Genomic DNA, 17797 nt, shown 5'->3' on the forward strand with positions numbered 1-17797 from the left:
AGTATAGCTGGTTTACTCTAAGGAATTTGAAGGTTTTTCAGTAACATCATCTGTACTTTTAGTCCTTGTTCGTGTAGGCAGGTTAGGGAAGTGCCAAGCAGCACCTGAAAAATGGTTAACCTTCTTGACACCATCCTTTGCTGTAGGACTTTCAGGAGGAAGTTAATAAAGACTTTACTAGAGAAAAGGGATTAGGATGTTGTGATTTTTTTCCTTTCATCAGTTGGGTCTTCTAAGTTGATTTAGTAGTAGAACAATATATATTTTATTATAAAGTACATATAGGTTTATTAAAGTTTAAATGCCATTAAGCTTTCAAATCTTCTGCCATTTTGTATACTGTAAGTGTTGATTTGCTTTTACAGATAAGTACTTGAAAGCAACTACAAAGTCAGTAGATTAGAGCTAATATTATAGGTCTGTCTCTTACTGACTTCTCCCAAAGCAAAAAAGTGATAAATATCCTAGACAGTTTTTTTTTTTTTGCGGTACACGGGCCTCTCATTGCTCTGGCCTCTCCCGTTGCGGAGCACAGGCTCTGGACGTGCAGGCCCAGCGGCCATGGCTCATGGGCCCAGCCGCTCCACGGCATGTGGGATCCTCCCGGACTGGGGCACGAACCTGCGTCCCCTGCATCGGCAGGCGGACCCTCAACCACTGCGCCACCAGGGAAGCCCTCCTAGACAGTTTTTAATGTTAACTTTGCAATCACTAAAAACACGTCAACTTGTTGGGAAAATGTGTTAATAGCATGGTTTCATGGCCTGGATAAGCTTTATTTGTGAGCTTTCATTTATTTACTTTGCATGTTCAAATATGCCTGTCATTTACCTGGCATCAAAAACGTGTGCATGTTTAACTGGTAATTTGGCTCTCATTAACTTGAACTTATGGTGGTGGACAAACCAGACAGGAAAAAATATGTCTTATTCGTCTTTGTGTCTCCAGTGTTTAGCACAGTCCTTGCTTCTGTTTGTTGAATTGAATTTAGCATTTTAGATAGTCCTCATGGGTAATGAGTTTCTTTCTTTTAGGTTACTAAATTTAGTTTTTTACTTTAACCATTTGAATGTGTAGTCCCTCTGATAGTGATGGTGTTTGAATTTGCAGTTTTAAAAACCCACTTATCAAGGAACCCAAAGATAAAATCTTACGGGGGCTGAATGAGAGCGGCTTCAGGGTGTCACTGAGGGACTCTGGGGTGGCAGGATGGGTGAAGTTCAGTCCGAAGAGTGAGACTGAGCCTAATGCGTTCTCCTCCCAATAGGATGAAGTACCTCCCTTTAGTCCTAATTTAGAAATGAGTTTCTGTTTGTTCCAGGCTGCCCTTGAAGTATGCAGAGCATTTTTACAGAAAGATAAAGGTGAAGGAGTCATTATGGTGACAGATCCTCCTTTTGGTGGCTTGGTTGAACCTCTGGCTGTTACATTCAAGAAGTTAATTGCTATGTGGAAAGAAGGTCAAAGCCAAGGTGTGTAATTTATTACTTACTGCAAAATAAACATGTATCTATGTATATACTTCCTGTCAAATATTAGCAGAGCTCAGTGAATCAGAGCACTGATAAAATATACATGTCTTGCATTCTCTTCTTTTTTTAAAAATAGACTTATTTGATAATAACTTTATTGTCATGATACACTTTGTATTATTCTAATCATGTGTTTTAAAAATGGCTCATAGGTAAAGTATTTGTTTTTGGTGAGCATAAGGGGACATTATGAAGAATAGCAGTGAACTGTTGGCATTTCTTCAGTGAATATTTCCTGAATGGCCACTATGTTCCAGGTACTGTTTAGGTGCTGGGAGTGGAAGGGTGAACAAGACAGACACTTACCTCTGCCCTCTTAGACCTTACATTTCCTCTTCCAAAAGTCTTGCCCAGAACTCTAGGAGGTGGTCCACAGCTCTAAACTGTGCCAAGATTTGTGTGGGAAGGTTGGCTGTCCAGTAGCCTAACAGTGGTTATCAGTGTCACATGGATACCCAGCTCGAGAAGTGGGTTAATGACTGGGGGATATTCAGCTTAAAATGGCTTAGGACTTCAAAGTATTTTATGTAATTATCTAATTAGTGTAATCATTTTTCAGTTGCCAACCTGCAAGCTGATAAATGTAAGAGTGTCAGGAATTTGTGATCAAGCTTCTCCATTAATTGTGCTATATAAATAGTGTGCTTTGGGGATGGGATGCAAATGAAATTTAAAACATGACTCACAGTGCTAAGTATTCCACTTATTTTTGGTTCTGAAGTCTACTTATCAGAGTGGATAAAGTCATTGTTGTTGGGAAAGCAATAAAAAGCTTTGTGAGCTTGAACTGATTCTGCTGCTTATTAGCTGCATGAATTTGAACAAATTGCTTAAATTTTGCAGTTTCAGTTTCCGCATCTGTGAAATGAGATTACTGTATTAACATCTAACTCCAGGGGTTATTTAAGGAGATAACATACAGAAAGTACCTAGCATTGTACTAGCCTGTATCAGGTGCTCTGTAATTAATAGCTATGTCCCCTGTCTCTCATAAAAATTAATCTGGATAAAATTGTTCATAAGAATCTTCCATGATTCAGAAAAGATAGATTTACCCTGAAAACTGGCATCGTGAGTTATGGCAGAGCTAAGATTCAGACCTAAGGCCTTCTGCCTTTTGGTCCAGGATTCCTTCTACCATATCACAACCACCTTTGTGCTTCAAAGTGATGCTCATTTTTTATCTCCCACTTTTTTTGTAATATCTTTGCCTTTACCTAGACTATAGTGATATGCATGTAAAGATAACTTTTACATACCATGTATAGCTGTGTTTAGATATAAAAGAATGTTTCCACTGACTTTTGGGAAAGGTCAAGTTGTAAATGGTACTCTGGTAAATCATCTCTTCGTTTGTATGATATAAATGTATTGAAGGATTACAATTTCTTCCAATACCATATGTTTTTCAGTAACAGCTTTCTACTTTATTTTTTTCTTTAACATCAGTTTCTTATTTTCTTTTCTCTTTTTTTGTGATCCATTAGATAACAGTCACAAAGAACTACCCATATTCTGGATTTTTCCCTATTTTTTTGAATCCCGAATTTGTCAGTTTTTCCCAAGCTTCTGCATGCTGGATTACCAGGTATAGTAAATATTCTGTTTTCTGACATGGTTGGGGAATGGATATTCTGCTTAAATAAATATTCTGATAAGACGATTCATCAATTTTAGTAAATGCAAACACTATAAGCTGTATGAAACACTAAAACTATATTATTAAAAATATAGATTCTTAGGTACCAAAATAAACCTACTAAATCAAAACCAGAGGGTAAAGCCCTAAGAAAAAATATTTTACCAAGTTTCCCAGGTGATTCTGAACTGTAGCCAGGTTTTAGACCAAGTGATCTGATCTTTCATCATCACCAGAAGATTGTGCAGCACCCCAAGATCATCATTATGAACATGGGTTTTCTCCATTCAGAGGTTGTAGAGAAGTAAATTGCTTTTTCTGGTGGGTGGAATGCCATGTACACTTCACTTTGCTGCTCAGAGGATGCCAGGAACTCTAAGGAGGGGTGTGCCCAAGGTTGTGGCGTGTCAGAGAAGCAGAGATGCTGAGGTGTGGGTGTGCTGATTCAGGGCAGACTGACCGGACCTCCTCCTTTGCATCCTTGTCCTTCAGCTCCTTCTGTTTCAATGTCCACTCTCCTGGATTCATTTCCTTGGGTTCTGAGGTTAACCCTGTTGTTGCCATCACTGTGTGTGGTCACCAAGTGGGCACTGCTTCCACTTTTGTAATGACATTTTTCTATTTGATTTTTCTGAGCAGTTGACTAGCCTCTGATTAAGGCTTTTCAGCTCTAGAACTGTAAACGTCTTCACTAGTTGTTCCAAGATAGCACTTGTTTCTTTTTTTTTTATATAGTTGATTTACAATATTGTGTTAGTTTCAGGTGTACAGCATAGTGACTCAGTATTTTTGCAGATTATATTCCATTATATGTTATTACAAGATAATGGGTATAATTCCCTATAGCACTTGGTTCTAATCTTTCTAGTCTTGAAGATATACACTATTATGAAAATTATTTAGAAATAATGAAACAGTGTTACCAGAAATGAGGGGACATATCCTACCTGTGATTCTACCTCACATAGCAAATATTATAATTTTGAGGTACAGTTGACTCTTGAAAAACAGGAGGATTACGGGTGCAGCTGAAAATTGGTGTATAACTTATAATCAGCCCTCTGTATGTGAGGTTTCTCCATATCTGCAGTTTCACATCTGTGGATCCAACCAACTTTGGTTCAGTATTTACTATTGAAAAAAATCCACGTATAAGTGGACCCACGCAGTTCAAACCATGCTGTTCAAGGGTCAGCTGTATTCACATCCAGTCTTTTTAAAAAACACGTTTACATATTTGTAATCATAGAAGATGAATTTGAATTCTGCTTTCTTCATGGTGCCTTATATAAGTGTATATTTTAAAATACACTTATGCTTTTAATAAGTAAATTATTCCATTAATAGGCTATGTTATCATTCTCTTCTTCTTGGACTTAGAGGTTGCTCCCACCTTTCAGGTACTATAAATAACACTGCCATGAACATCTTTTATTCATATAATTTTTCCATATTTTCCATAACTCCCTTAAAATAAATTTCCAAAACTAAAATAGAATTATAAAAGTTACGTTATCAAATTTAATGGACTTTTTTATGGCTCTTCAACCATATTAACAGTGTCCTTTCCAAAAGTGTGTAGCACAAGTCATTTTAACCTTGACTTCTTGAGCTCTGCTTTAGGCAAATCCATACCATATATCTTCTCAAAGTTGGTTTACTTTCCTTTTTCGGGCATCCAGTTTTCTGTTTCATATCTGAAGGATGCTTCAAATATGGACATTTGCAATGTAGAGATAGCTGACATATCCTAAAGACGTTAACTAAGTAAACTATTCCTGGTTTCCAGGAGCACCTGCTGCCTTTGACAGTGAATAATCATCTAGTACAATGTTTGGCACGTAGTAGGTGCCCTGTACATGTTGAATGAATATTTGAATGAAAAAGAGCACGAACTCTGGAGTTGAAAAGGAACTGGGTTATAATGCTGGTTCTGCCACCTACTAGCTAGGCCTACACATTTTATCTAACTCTCTGAAACTCATCTTACCTGTTAAATGAGCATAGTAATAATATATCTGCTTCATAAGGTTTTAAGAATTATTTGAGATAATACATTAAAAGATTTAGCCTCATCCCTGACACACAGCAAATATAGAAAAAAGGTTATTGCTATTAGCATTGTCGTAACCATCACTATAATCATCATTCAGATGGCCCCAGAGTGGGGGTAAAACTTTTCTTCAATTTTTATGTCACAAAACACATTATTTTAACTGCAAAACACATCGTTCCTCAGAAAACTGTTTCATCCACATTTAGAGATGAGTTTTCACTCTGGGCAAGAGTTTCAATTGGTGAGGAGGCAGAAGGAGGCAGAAGAAGCCAGATCCAGAATAAAGCAGATGAGAGTGATTATTAATGTGTAGTAACCAGTTATTGTTTGTTTAGACAGCCTGTGTTACTAGGAAATAACTTTTGGAAGTACTGTAGTTTTAATTTTGAGAACTAGTTCCAAGGTCCAAGCTTACTGAAAGTAATCATATGATTCAGTGCATTGGTGGAAAAGGTTCTAATTAGGCCATGTGTATCAGGGTGAAAAGCAGTCTTTCCAATAAAGAGAAAGCCAACCTTTGAGAAGAAGAATTAGAATAAAACCTATAAAACAAAAAAAATCTTCATTTTTCATGATTCCTACTAAAGATAAGAACATTACTGCCCATTACATGCTCAGTGAGAGAAACTGATTTTGCCAGATCTCCTAGGGTATATGTAAACTTTGTTTGTTGTACCTCCCCTTTGATGATTTTTCTACTTTTTTTTTCTTTTTTTTGCAGTACGCGGGCCTCTCACTGTTGTGGCCTCTCCCGTTGCGGAGCACAGGCTCCGGACGCGCAGGCTCAGTGACCATGGCTCACGTATTTTTTTTTTTTGAAACTCTCTCTGGACTTATTATTATCCTTTCCGAGCCTTTTGCGTTCTTTTTTTTTTCTTTTGTTACTTTAACTTCATTTTGTGGTAATTTTTTTCCTTTTATATTAGCCACCTTCATCAAATGAAAAATTTGAAAGTTTCCTCTCCTCCTTCACAGGTCTTTTCCCATAGACCTTGATTAGGCCTTCTTTCTGACTTTGCCTGACATGATTATAAGCCCCGAAACCACAATGCAGTAAAAAAAAAAAAAAAAAAAAAAATCACTAAATCTCTTTTTTTGGAAATACTTTTTAGGTAAGAGGAAGGCGGAAATGCTGCAAATCTTCATAAACTATAAATCATGTAGACTCTTCACTGATAAAGCACTTGATGAGTACAGAATAAAATAGCTATCAAAGACCTAGAAAACCAAGAGCTTTATTAAGGGCAGATTAGAAAGGAAGGATTTGGTAATGAAAAGAAATTCTGATTTAGAGTCAGAAGAAGTTTGAGTCCTAGCACTGCCTTTTAGAAGATTAAATATAATCTTGAGGGAAGTCACTTTATCTTTCCAGGTCTCTGTTTCCTTACCTATAAAATAAAATGACTGAACCAGAAAAAGGATGCCAGATAAGTTTTACTTTTAGACTTAAGCCTGATAAATTGGTAGTGACGTTCTGGAGAATTTGTTGAGAACACCAGGCTCAGTGGCGGAGAGTAGCGTGACTGATTAGTGACGTCTGCCACAGGGTCAGGGTCAGGGAGTGATGGCATTCAGGTCCTGTATTTACCATATCTGAACTAGATCTTCTCGCTTCCCTTCCACCTTGAACATGCTATGATCTCTTGTTTCTGCTTAATCTGGGACATTTGTTTGGATTGTTAAAAGCAGAGATCTTTGCTTTTTTTCTAAAGCTGTCTTTTAAAAAATCATCCTGTTTAGAAAACCGTTTGTTTTTTGAATCTGGTTTCATGTTCAGAAATGAAGAGGTTTTGACAGGAATTCCTGAGAAATGATTGTAAATTATAAGGTGACATGTGAAATTCTCAAAATTCAATATACAATAAACATAAAACATTTAATGGATTTGAAGTGATAAGGAATAACACACACACATATATGTAAGTGTATATCTGTGTATATATCTGTACATACGATATTTAAAATAAGAGGTTACATGGAATATGGTGTGACTAAAAAACCTTATTGCTATGGTAGAAGTTGATTGATGGAGCTGAAGAGTTCACTTGGAATCTTTTGAATATATTGAAATTAAACAGAACACACTTTAGGGATTTATGAAAATACAAACATGTACTCTGTTTTATTTAAGCTTTGTTTCCTAGCATGATACCTGGAGCATAGTAGGTGCAGAATAATAAATGTTTGTCGACTTGAATGTCTTGTTTTCCATATAACTAGTTTCAGTCTCATGTTGCAGAAGAAATTTGTGTATAGATAAAATTAAAAGTTAGGAATTGCAGAGATTTTGTGCTTTCCCTCATTTCTATACAGTACTTCATCACATTAATCAGTTCCATGGGAGAAATTTTCTATTCGAAAATGCCTCTCATCATCATTGTGAGTGAAATGTCAGGGATAATGATGGGAAAATGGTGTATCAGCTCTACCACTAGTGATACGCAATTTGCAAAATTGTGTTTGCTTTACAGCACTTCCATAGGAGGTTTATTTGTGTGGATGAAGCTATGAAATATGGATGTATGTTAAGGGTACATTAATTTACCCTAGCAGCATGCATTTTACATACCATATGTTTATAGTTAATTAGCACAACAAACCCACATTTAAAAATAATAATAATCTCAATTAGGTTATGCAAAATCAAGTAATCAACCAGCTCCCTGACGCACACATTCTCTGACTCCTTAGGTAACCATAAAGAAATTCTTTTTTTTCCCCTCTCTTCCATCTGCTATCTATTATATTGCATGGACTATTCCATTTACTAAAAATCTTTCTAAGATACTCTTTTCCAGCATTTGAAAATCTTCATAAGATTCTCTTGGGAAGAATTTTTTTTCTTATGACACTCATAAATGTTCAAAATATCTTTGTTGGGCTTCCCTGGTGGCGCAGTGGTTGAGAGTCCGCCTGCCGATGCAGGGGACACGGGTTCGTGCCCCGGTCTGGGAGGATCCCACATGCCGCGGAGCGGCTGGGCCCGTGAGCCATGGCCGCTGAGCCTGCGCGTCCGGAGCCTGTGCTCCGCAACGGGAGAGGCCACGACAGTGAGAGGCCCGTGTACCGCAAAAAAAAAAAAAAAAAAAACCTTTGTTGAATTTAATATGGTACTATATATTTACTGAATACATAGAGAAGGTGCATTAGGGAAAAATTATGAATTTAAATCATTTTAAAAGAAAACTACTTAAGGTACTATTTTACGGTGATTTTGAAGTAAAATCTACTTTTGTATCTTAGCCTCTAATAGTTAACATATATTCATAGAATTTTAAAGTTGTAAAGATGCATAGCCTTAACGTAGGCTGACTTCCCAATGTAATAATCCTTTCCACTAAATTCATGACAAGGAATCATCTAGTCTCACTTGAATGCTTTCCCTGAGCAAAGTCCTACAGCCTTACAAGGCAACTCAATTTATTTAATAGCTCTAATCGTTAGAAAATTTTCTCATATGGAGATAAAATATGCTCCCTATTAACTTCTAACCATTGGTCCTACTTCTGTTTTCCGAAGCAATAAAGGATAAGTCTAATTTCTATTCCACATGACACCCCTTCACTTATAACATAGCTGTCAGATCCTCCCAGTCTTCTCTTTTCTGAATAAACACCCCCAATCTGTTAAACTATAAGCCCTATTTATTCCCATTACTTTCAATAGAAATGAACTGGCTTTATTAATGTCTCTCTTAAAATGTAGCAGCTGAATGGAGGGCTTCAAATGTGATCTAACTTCGTCTCCTTTCCTTGTTACGATATTACAGTTCTATGTAAGCCGGCTGTGAGCCCACACCAGCTCTTACACCTTTGTGATAGACTGTGGACTCCCCACATTGGACTGTGCGTGCTTACATGCCGAACGCCCTAGGGCTTTTTTTTTTTTTTTCTTCCCCACTGTCTCTCATTTAGCTGAGTCTCCTTATCCTGTACTTATTTTTTTCCCACTGCTGAAGCTTGTTAATCACTCTTCCTAAATTTGTTCACCTGTAAATCTAGAAGGCATTGGCATAGCCACGGAGAGAGCTTAGGAATCTCCCTCCCATTAAAGGCCTCTCTTTCCACTGTCACCGATTCCTTACATTTTTGTAATTCTCTCATTAAATAGCTACTTTGCAAGTCAGTTCTGTTGTAAATTCTTAAGTGTAACCTTATTTAGAATCTAAAGAATTTATTATAACTTACTTGAAAGTTGCGATCTACCTGTATTAACCTTATAAAAATCTCATGGTATTCTTGTGGGTCATGTAAAGCAGTGGTTCTCAAACTTTAGTGTGCCAGGAGGGCTTGTTAAAAATAACAGATTGCAGGGTCCCACCTCCAGAGTTTCTGTGTTATTAGGTCCTAGGTGGGGCAAGAATTTGCATTTCTAACAAGATCCCAGGTGATGCTGATGTTGCTGATCCAGACACCACACTTTGAGAATTACTGATCTGAAGATGGATGGACTTAGTGGCCAGGTGGATTCATGGCAGGTTTAAAACCAAATTGAGAATGTGTATGGATGATAGGGTGGAGGAGGAGAGGGGAGCAAGAAGCTAATAGAAATCATGCTTGTTGGCCTCAGTTTACTTTCCAGATAATCTACAGAAATGGAAAGTTGAGTTAGGGATCTTGAGAGAGGTAAATGTTCGAAATAGTCATTGTGGGGAAAACAACTATAGTTATAGATTTCCCTCTGCACTCCATCCTTCTATCTATCTCTACCATATGCCGGGTCCTGAATTCAGTGTTTTACATACATTGTCTCATTTAACTTTCATAACAACTCTAAGGTAAGTATCAGTAACCTCCTTTTCCAGATGAAAATGATGCAGACTTGCCTGAGGTCACATAAAAAGTGAGTGGCAGAGCCACTGCCTGGCCCCCACACCTGGCTCTGTCAGAGAGTGATGGTGGAGGGCCACACTGAGGATGCACTGAGTCTTGGGGAATGGAAAACGGACATGCAGTGAATTTCACAGGCAAAAAATGAAAAGCCCTATACAAGCTGGCACAGATCATCAAAGGTGGAATGTTTTAATGCCCAAAGCTAAAGTCTTAATTACATAAAAGCCTTTCCTGCAAAGTCTGTTGCATTGGATAAAATATTAGAGTTGTTTTTTGAATCCTAGGTAACATGAATGTGTCATAACAAATTTTACCTTTTTTATAATGAAATTTTACTCTCATAGAGGCCCCTCTGAGGCTGTTGATTAATAGGTAAACTCTTGCTTTTGAGAACTTCTTATTAAATACTCTGATTTAATTTGTATCTTGGCATCAGTTTGTTCATTTATTGGTTAAAGAATCTTAAAGAATGTTGACTCATTTGAGAAATTTTTCCTTTTTAATTTTTTTAAACTTTCTAGGTAGATTATGATAATCATGCACTTTATAAACATGGAAAGACAGGACGGAAACAGTCTCCTGTGCGTATTTTCACCAATATCCCACCCAACAAAATAATCCTTCCTGTTGAAGAAGGGTACAGGTAAGAGAGACCTTGAAGTACACAAGTCACTGAAAATAAAGTTCCATATATCTAACACCAAATGCCTTTCATATTGACTCATGTAGTTCTTTTATTACTTTTAAATTTGGCCTATAATGTTATATTGAATTTAATTTGAATTACACCGAACTTTTGTAACAAATGCCTTGTGAACTTTTACCTACCTTGTGAATCTCAATAAGTATATGTAGCTGATTTCTTCGAGTCTTTTCTTTTCTCCTTAGATTTTGCCCTCTGTGTCAACGATATGTTTCTCTAGAGAATCAGCACTGTGAACACTGTAATTCTTGCACATCCAAGGTACAGTTTTCTTTAGAATGTGTTTTTACTCAAACATATTAATTTTATTTTAGGTCACTAGTTTCATTACATTTGTTTAATGTTATTTTGTTAATATTATACTTTGTATTAATGTATTATCATTTATTAATTATATTTTAATATAATATTTTTTTTCTAATTATAAAGTACGGCAGGCTTTTAAAAATACTTAGTTGCCTTCATCATCATTAACAACTATTTGAGTTATTTTTATATGGTACTGTATGACTGCTAAAATTATTAGTGTTTCAAATAAGGTACTAAATAAGGGCTAAATTTTGTTGAGGGCAAAATTAAGGTGTTTCAAATAAGGAATTGAACTATTAGATACCATCACTGTTCTGATGAAGCAGTAATTAATAACATGTGCTGTGTATTTACTCCTCACAGCACTAGTAGACAGGGCTTTTTACATATGAGGAAGGACTACAGGGGACATACCTCCTAGTTATTTTTTTAGGAAGGTGGGATCACCTTTAGGTTACTCAGTTACTTTAACTAAATCCAGTCAGAAAGAACATGTGAAGTTTAGTTGGCTGATACGCACATATTATTCTCCAGAGGAAAGGCTATATTTTTATAACTATTGGAAAGTACATTTTTTATAACTTTATATTACTGGTTATACTGGTTTTTAACTATGGTAACACATCTGATTATATATTTCCAGTTAGTTTAGAAATTATCTGTATTCTTCATTAAAAAAAATTATGCTCAGATCATACAAAGTACAAAATGAGGAAAACAAAATTTTATTATTTAGAGATGCACACGTAAGTGGAAATAAACAAAAGCAAGGAAGTGACCATCACAAAAACCAAGATAGGCATTTCTCAGTGGGGAAGGAGGAATGCTGGGTTGGGAAGGGGCATGTAGGGAAGTGTCTAGAGTACTGATGATATTGTCCCTTGACTTGTTGGGTTCATCAGTGTTCACTTTATAATACTCATTAAACTGGACATATGCATCTCATGTACTTTTTTAGTTATGTTTTATTTCACAGTTTTTAAATTACCCAAATAGTAACCTCTATCCTTCTAAATTACATTAAGTTCTCAAATATGAATGTTATTAAGGATTATACCAGCTAGACACATAAAAACTATGAATCATTAATTCTCTTGAAATTTTCATTGAGTCCTTCTTTTTGCAGATTGGGTTGCTCGATCTGGAGTGGACTTTCAAGATCATTTAGATAAATCCTCCAGTTTTAGAGTTAAGGAAATTGGGGCCCATCAAGGAGGCATTTGAGTTGAGTAGAGAAATGCATAAATTAAAATCAAAGTATTTAATAGTAAAGCCCAGGAAAGTGAGAAATAAGGAATGAATAATTCACACAGATTTTAATAAGACATTTTAATTTTTAATTGTGGAAATTTGATTTTTAGTGACAAGTTAAACATAATTTTAAAATTGTTTTTGTAGGATGGCAGGAAATGGAATCATTGCTTTCTCTGCAAAAAGTGTGTAAAACCTTGTAAGTATTCAGACTTAGTGTTTGAGATCTTCTGAAAATATTTGACTTTTTCTTCATCTAAATAGGGTTTTTATTTAACTGTATTTACAAAAGAAAAATAATATAGAGACTTGCATTAATTTACTTGCTTTTTAATTTTTACACTTGCCAAAATGTACGTTCTCTCCTTCAAAGAGAGACATGACTTTACCCTGTTTCAGTGTTGGATTTGCTTTGGCTTGTTTTAACAGGGTTTTGTATCACTCAGCCAGCCCCCATTTTGTCAGTGGCTCTAAGCTCATGACTCAGGGCAGAAGGGCTGAATTTGTTGCCATGTATCAGAAAGAAGTTAGCTGGTTTACATGGGATTCCAACCTCTTAACCTTGGCTTCTTTAGCCAAATTATAATTAGCTATGCAAAGCAATCACAATATTTGAAGTAAACACTATTCACGCTTCCTTATCATAAAGGTTAATCAAATGAAAAATTATATTAAATGAACCTCCTCTAATACCTAATTTTTATTTTACAGCCTGGATCCACTGTAACATTTGCAATCACTGTGCTCTTCCAGATCATTCTTGCAACGGCCCTAAAGATGGCTGCTTTATTTGTGGTGAATTAGATCATAAACGGAGTACTTGTCCTAACATCTTTACGTCTAAGAAAGTTAACAAGTTAGTTGAATTCTTTTATTTACTAGAAAAAATTTTCCTTGTATATTTGTACAGAGCAATCCACAGAAGTACACAATAATCAGAGGATCCAGAAATGCTAAATGCTAAATTAATTGTTGCTTTCACTGTTAGGTATTGTTTGCATAGATGGGGAGAGGGAGGATATGAAGGTGAGTCAAAGAGCTTAAAATTTTATAGGTAAGGCATGAAAATAATCAAAATATAAGGTAGAAAGTGACTCACTTCCTATATATTTGTGTAATATAGCAGTGTAATTCAGAGCAAAGTTATGCCAATGTCAATAGTATATTTAGAAAAACTATTGGTATTTCAACTGGGCTAACTTGAATGTTACACTTTTTTCCTTTTAAACTGAAGGGATTATAGCTATTGAGTCCTCTTGTTTTACTGATGTGAAAACCAGATAGCCAAGTTTAACATTACATGACTGTTGAGATCAGGATAAAAATTTTGAGCTATCATATGACTTGTGATGAAAAAATCATCTATTATTATTAGAAGTATCTGATGGTTTAGTAGCTACTTGTGATTGTATTAGAATTCTTTTCCATTTGTTTTTTTTTTTGGTCAGTAGAAATCATTTTTTTCCATTAAAGCCCAGCCATTTGAATTCTGCCTAGTATTTAAACTACCTTTTCCATTACTTTTTATCAAATTTACTTTAAATAATTATTTCCACTAAGTAATCTAGGGTAGAAGTGGAATTTTAAAAATTAATTAAAGAGGTGTATTGAAGAGTCTTATAAAATATTTTTTTATAAAGCTTTAAGAATAGAATACAACCTAATAAAGGATTGATCTGGGGTTGTTGCACTATTACAATGTAATTCTGCTTGCAAACAACATGCCCAGCCTTTGATTCTGTGATCTTATGACACGTGGAAACTGAATTTGCATTTTGGTAATACAATGTAGGCTCTTTATTGGTTCTTAAATAGCCCTGACTATTTGATAGTAATATGTTGTTTTCATTGAGGGAAATCATGTAGTATCTCTTAGTATTAGATTTTATCAATTTTAATTCAAGACCAAATTCTTTAAGATGTGGTATACCTGATAGTTCTTAAATAGTATTACTTTCTTCTCTTAGAGGAGACTCAAACTGTGAACAGTGATCTTCAGATAGTGCTTTCAAAAAAATTTTACAATGAAATTGACAATGCAAAGTTTTTTCTTTACAATAGTAAAAAATAATTTTAATAGCTTTTTTAGTATATATGGCATAAAAGATCTTTTCATCTTATATGTTTTATAGTTGTCATGTTAATTTGGTTTTCCTTGGTATTAATTTTCCTTTGGTTGTGATCTGGAATGATGCTGGCTCCCTCTTGTGGTTAGAGCTCATTTTATCAGTTACATAAATACCTATAATTTAGAGGATAAATACTAGGTCAATTTAATTTTAAGGCAAATAAAACAATCAGTTTATTATACTCAGTTTATCACTGTTGAGAGACTTTATCTCTGGAAAGTTTTGTTTATTCATATTACAAATGAACATTTTCTTTCTTTTTTTGTTTACTGTATCTTCTAGTGAAATCTGGTTCATGTTTAGTTCTTCTGAGTGGACAAACCAAAGAAAATTTGTTTAAATTTTGTATACAGATATGCATAGCTTCATTGACTTTGCCATCAAGAGATTATACTTCATTAAATTTGCTAAATCATCACTTATCAGTACATTATCCTACTTCTAAAAAATGGCTGGAGGGAAAGGAGATTTATGTAACATGCACAAAACAGTATAAAGATGACTGTTTTATTTGTTTTATTTTGAACTTATAGGATACCCCAGTCCATGGTGAAAAATCTAAACATGGAAAAATATAAAATTGCCAAGCAAAATTCTGAGTAGTAGTCATGCGGAGCTACTAATAATAGCTAATATTTATTTATTAATTACTATATGCTTAGCATTTTACATACCTGAATAATTTATAGTAGAGTACGTAGTATCAATATCAAGGTAATTAAGAACACAGTTTCCTGAATCAAACTAGTTCTGCCACTTGCTCATGGATGCTTTCATAGCCTCTGTTTCTTCCCCTAAAAAAAATTGGGGGGAAGGAAAGAGAAGGGTGACATCTGCCTTGTCTCAGTCTCCCAGCTCCTTGAAGTCAAAGACCGTGTCCATTCATTTTTGTATTCCCAACACTTAACATATATACTGAATGAACAAAAGGAGAGGCTGAGTTTGGTCCACTAGGAGATTATATACTGTTTATGAAGCTCCTTTCCCAGGTTTTGGTCCTGGGAAGATCAAGAAGGAGCGTTTCCCTAGGACTCGTGGTGGTTTAGGAGAAGTGAATCTAACAATTGATATTGCTGGGAAGCCATGGAAATGCCCAGGTTTGCCATTACTGGCAGCCCCAGCCCATCCCTTCATTCATGATATGATAAATGGCATGATTCTGCTAGCTTGGAGAAAGTGAATGGATAGACCAGCAATCTTCCTCAGCTATAGATTGCCTGTAATGTAGTTCAGAGAGCACCTGAAACAAAGGATCTGGGTGTTTTTTGGGTTTTTTTTCCTGGTGTGATTTAATGTTTTTTAGAGAGTGAGTTTCAACTTCTTTATTTTTTTAAAAAATATCTTTATTGGAGTATAACTGCTTTACAATGTTATGTTAGTTTCTGCTGTACAACAAAGTGAATCAGCTATACATATACATATATCCCCATATCCCCTCCCTCTTGAGCCTCCCTCCCACCCTCCCTATCCCATCCCTCTAGGTCATCACGAAGCACCGAGCTGATCTCCCTGTGCTATGCAGCAGCTTCCCACTAGCTATCTATTTTACATTTGGTAGTGTATGTATGTCAGTGCTATTTCTCACTTCATCCCAGCTTCCCCTTCCCACCCTGTGTCCTCAAGTCCATTTTCTACGTCTGCGTCTTTATTCCTGCCCTGCCACTAGCTTCATCAGTACCGTTTTTTTTTTAGATTCCATATATATGTGTTAGCATACAGTATTTGTTTTCCTCTTTTTGACTTACTTCACTCTGACAGACTCTAGGTCCATCCCCCTCATTACAAATAACTCAATTTCGTTCCTTTTTATGGCTGAGTAATATTCCATTGTATACATGTGTCACATCTTCTTTATCCATTCATCTGTCGATGGACATTTAGGTTGCTTCCATGTCCTGGCTATTGTAAATAGTGTTGCAGTGAACATTGTGGTACATGTATCTTTTTGAATTATGGTTTCTCAGGGTATATGCCCAGTAGTGGGATTGCTGGGTCGTATGGTAGTTCTATTTGTAGTTTTTTAAGGAACCTCCACACTGTTCTCCATAGTGGCTTCAACTTGTTCATTTTGAAGCTAGTCTTCAAGAAGAGACCACAAAATGTGGGCATCCTGTATGGCACTTGTCAGGACTTTTAGATCTACTGAGGAAAGGAAAATTAGCTGCAGGACTATAAGATGGGCCTCTTTAAGCCTTTTCAGTTTTTTCCATTGTGTTGTTTCATTTTTCTACCACTCCTAACTGCCAGTGTATTGGTCTTTTTTCTGAAAAATGTAATTCAGGAATTTGGAGATTGAAGTGCTGAGTTGAGCAGTACAGATGTACCAAAAAAAAAAAAAAAAAAGAAAGAAAAACCAACCAAAAAACCTCCCAACTCATTGGCCTGCCTATTTACTTCTGTGGTGTGTTTGTCCTGAATAGATTGTTCTAAATCTGTAGTCACCATCTTTCAAAGAAATTTCTTTTCTCAAACATTTTGCTTGGTCAGGACTCTATCTCCTTGTTATTATGGTTAGGATTCTGAGGATTTATGCTTATAATACAGTAAATTCTTTCCCTTCTGTTTTCTTATTTGGTTAGCTGGTTAATTAAACTTCAACATAATTACATAATTCACTGTGCTCATTCTACAAAATAATTTAGCACCTTGTTTTTCAGAGCTGTCAGAAAGCAGAAGCAAAGAAAGAGCAATAAGATGAAAATGGAGACCACTAAAGGACAGTCCATGAATCATACAACTGTTACAAGGAAGAAGAAAAGAAGAGAAAGAGCTCATCAATATCTTTGCTCTTAAATGTCCAGTGGCTTGCGAATAAGAAAGATTTATAGTCCAACCTTTGATGCCATTTTCTGAAAGTGCCTCACTGGACTTAAATTCTGTCGCTTTCAAAGGTATGCACCTCTCTAAGCTTGAAAGTAGGCAGGTGGTATTTCCTGGTTTATAGACCTCCTCACCCCCAGCAGCCCCTCTGGGGAGTTGTTCCATCCTTAGCTGGTTTGCTAGCTCTCAGTGCCTTTTTTCTTTCTTTAAATCTCTTCCAGTCATATTATTTTAGCCTCTTTTATCTGAAGAATGGGCATAAAGTATCCTTTTGCAGGAAGAAAGAAGAAAATGAGAATGAAAACCTGAGGTTTTGTTTACATTGAACATAAGAGTATGTTAAGTTTGATATTTTAAATATTAAAGTATTGTACAATGGCTTAAACCCCACTTGTAAAGAGAAATACAATATATGATTTTTTTTTAGACAGAATCTGAAGATGATGGAAAGAATTTTGACAAAGCCAGTCTAAAGATATAAAGATTATGATTATGGTTAATTATTATTAAATATTTATTTTTCAAA

At 35.6% G+C, this 17797-nt stretch overlaps 1 protein-coding gene across 1 annotated transcript in view; it reads left to right on the top strand.

Moving 5' to 3' along the window:
* The window catches only part of ZCCHC4 (zinc finger CCHC-type containing 4), a gene marked incomplete at its 5' end in the record, with an annotated part of 47764 nt that extends 30275 nt beyond the window's left edge, over positions 1-17489 (top strand). Inside the window, 8 exon segments of the mRNA XM_079701931.1 lie at positions 1322-1472; positions 3020-3120; positions 10581-10702; positions 10948-11023; positions 12470-12521; positions 13034-13178; positions 17109-17206; positions 17209-17489. Coding sequence (XP_079558057.1) covers positions 1322-1472; positions 3020-3120; positions 10581-10702; positions 10948-11023; positions 12470-12521; positions 13034-13178; positions 17109-17206; positions 17209-17279 — 816 coding nt within the window. The 3' untranslated portion in view covers positions 17280-17489.
* Between the last annotated feature and the right edge of the window lie 308 nt (positions 17490-17797).

The sequence above is a fragment of the Hyperoodon ampullatus genome, assembly GCF_949752795.1.
Source record: "Hyperoodon ampullatus genome assembly, chromosome: 1".
Taxonomy (NCBI): domain Eukaryota; kingdom Metazoa; phylum Chordata; class Mammalia; order Artiodactyla; family Ziphiidae; genus Hyperoodon; species Hyperoodon ampullatus.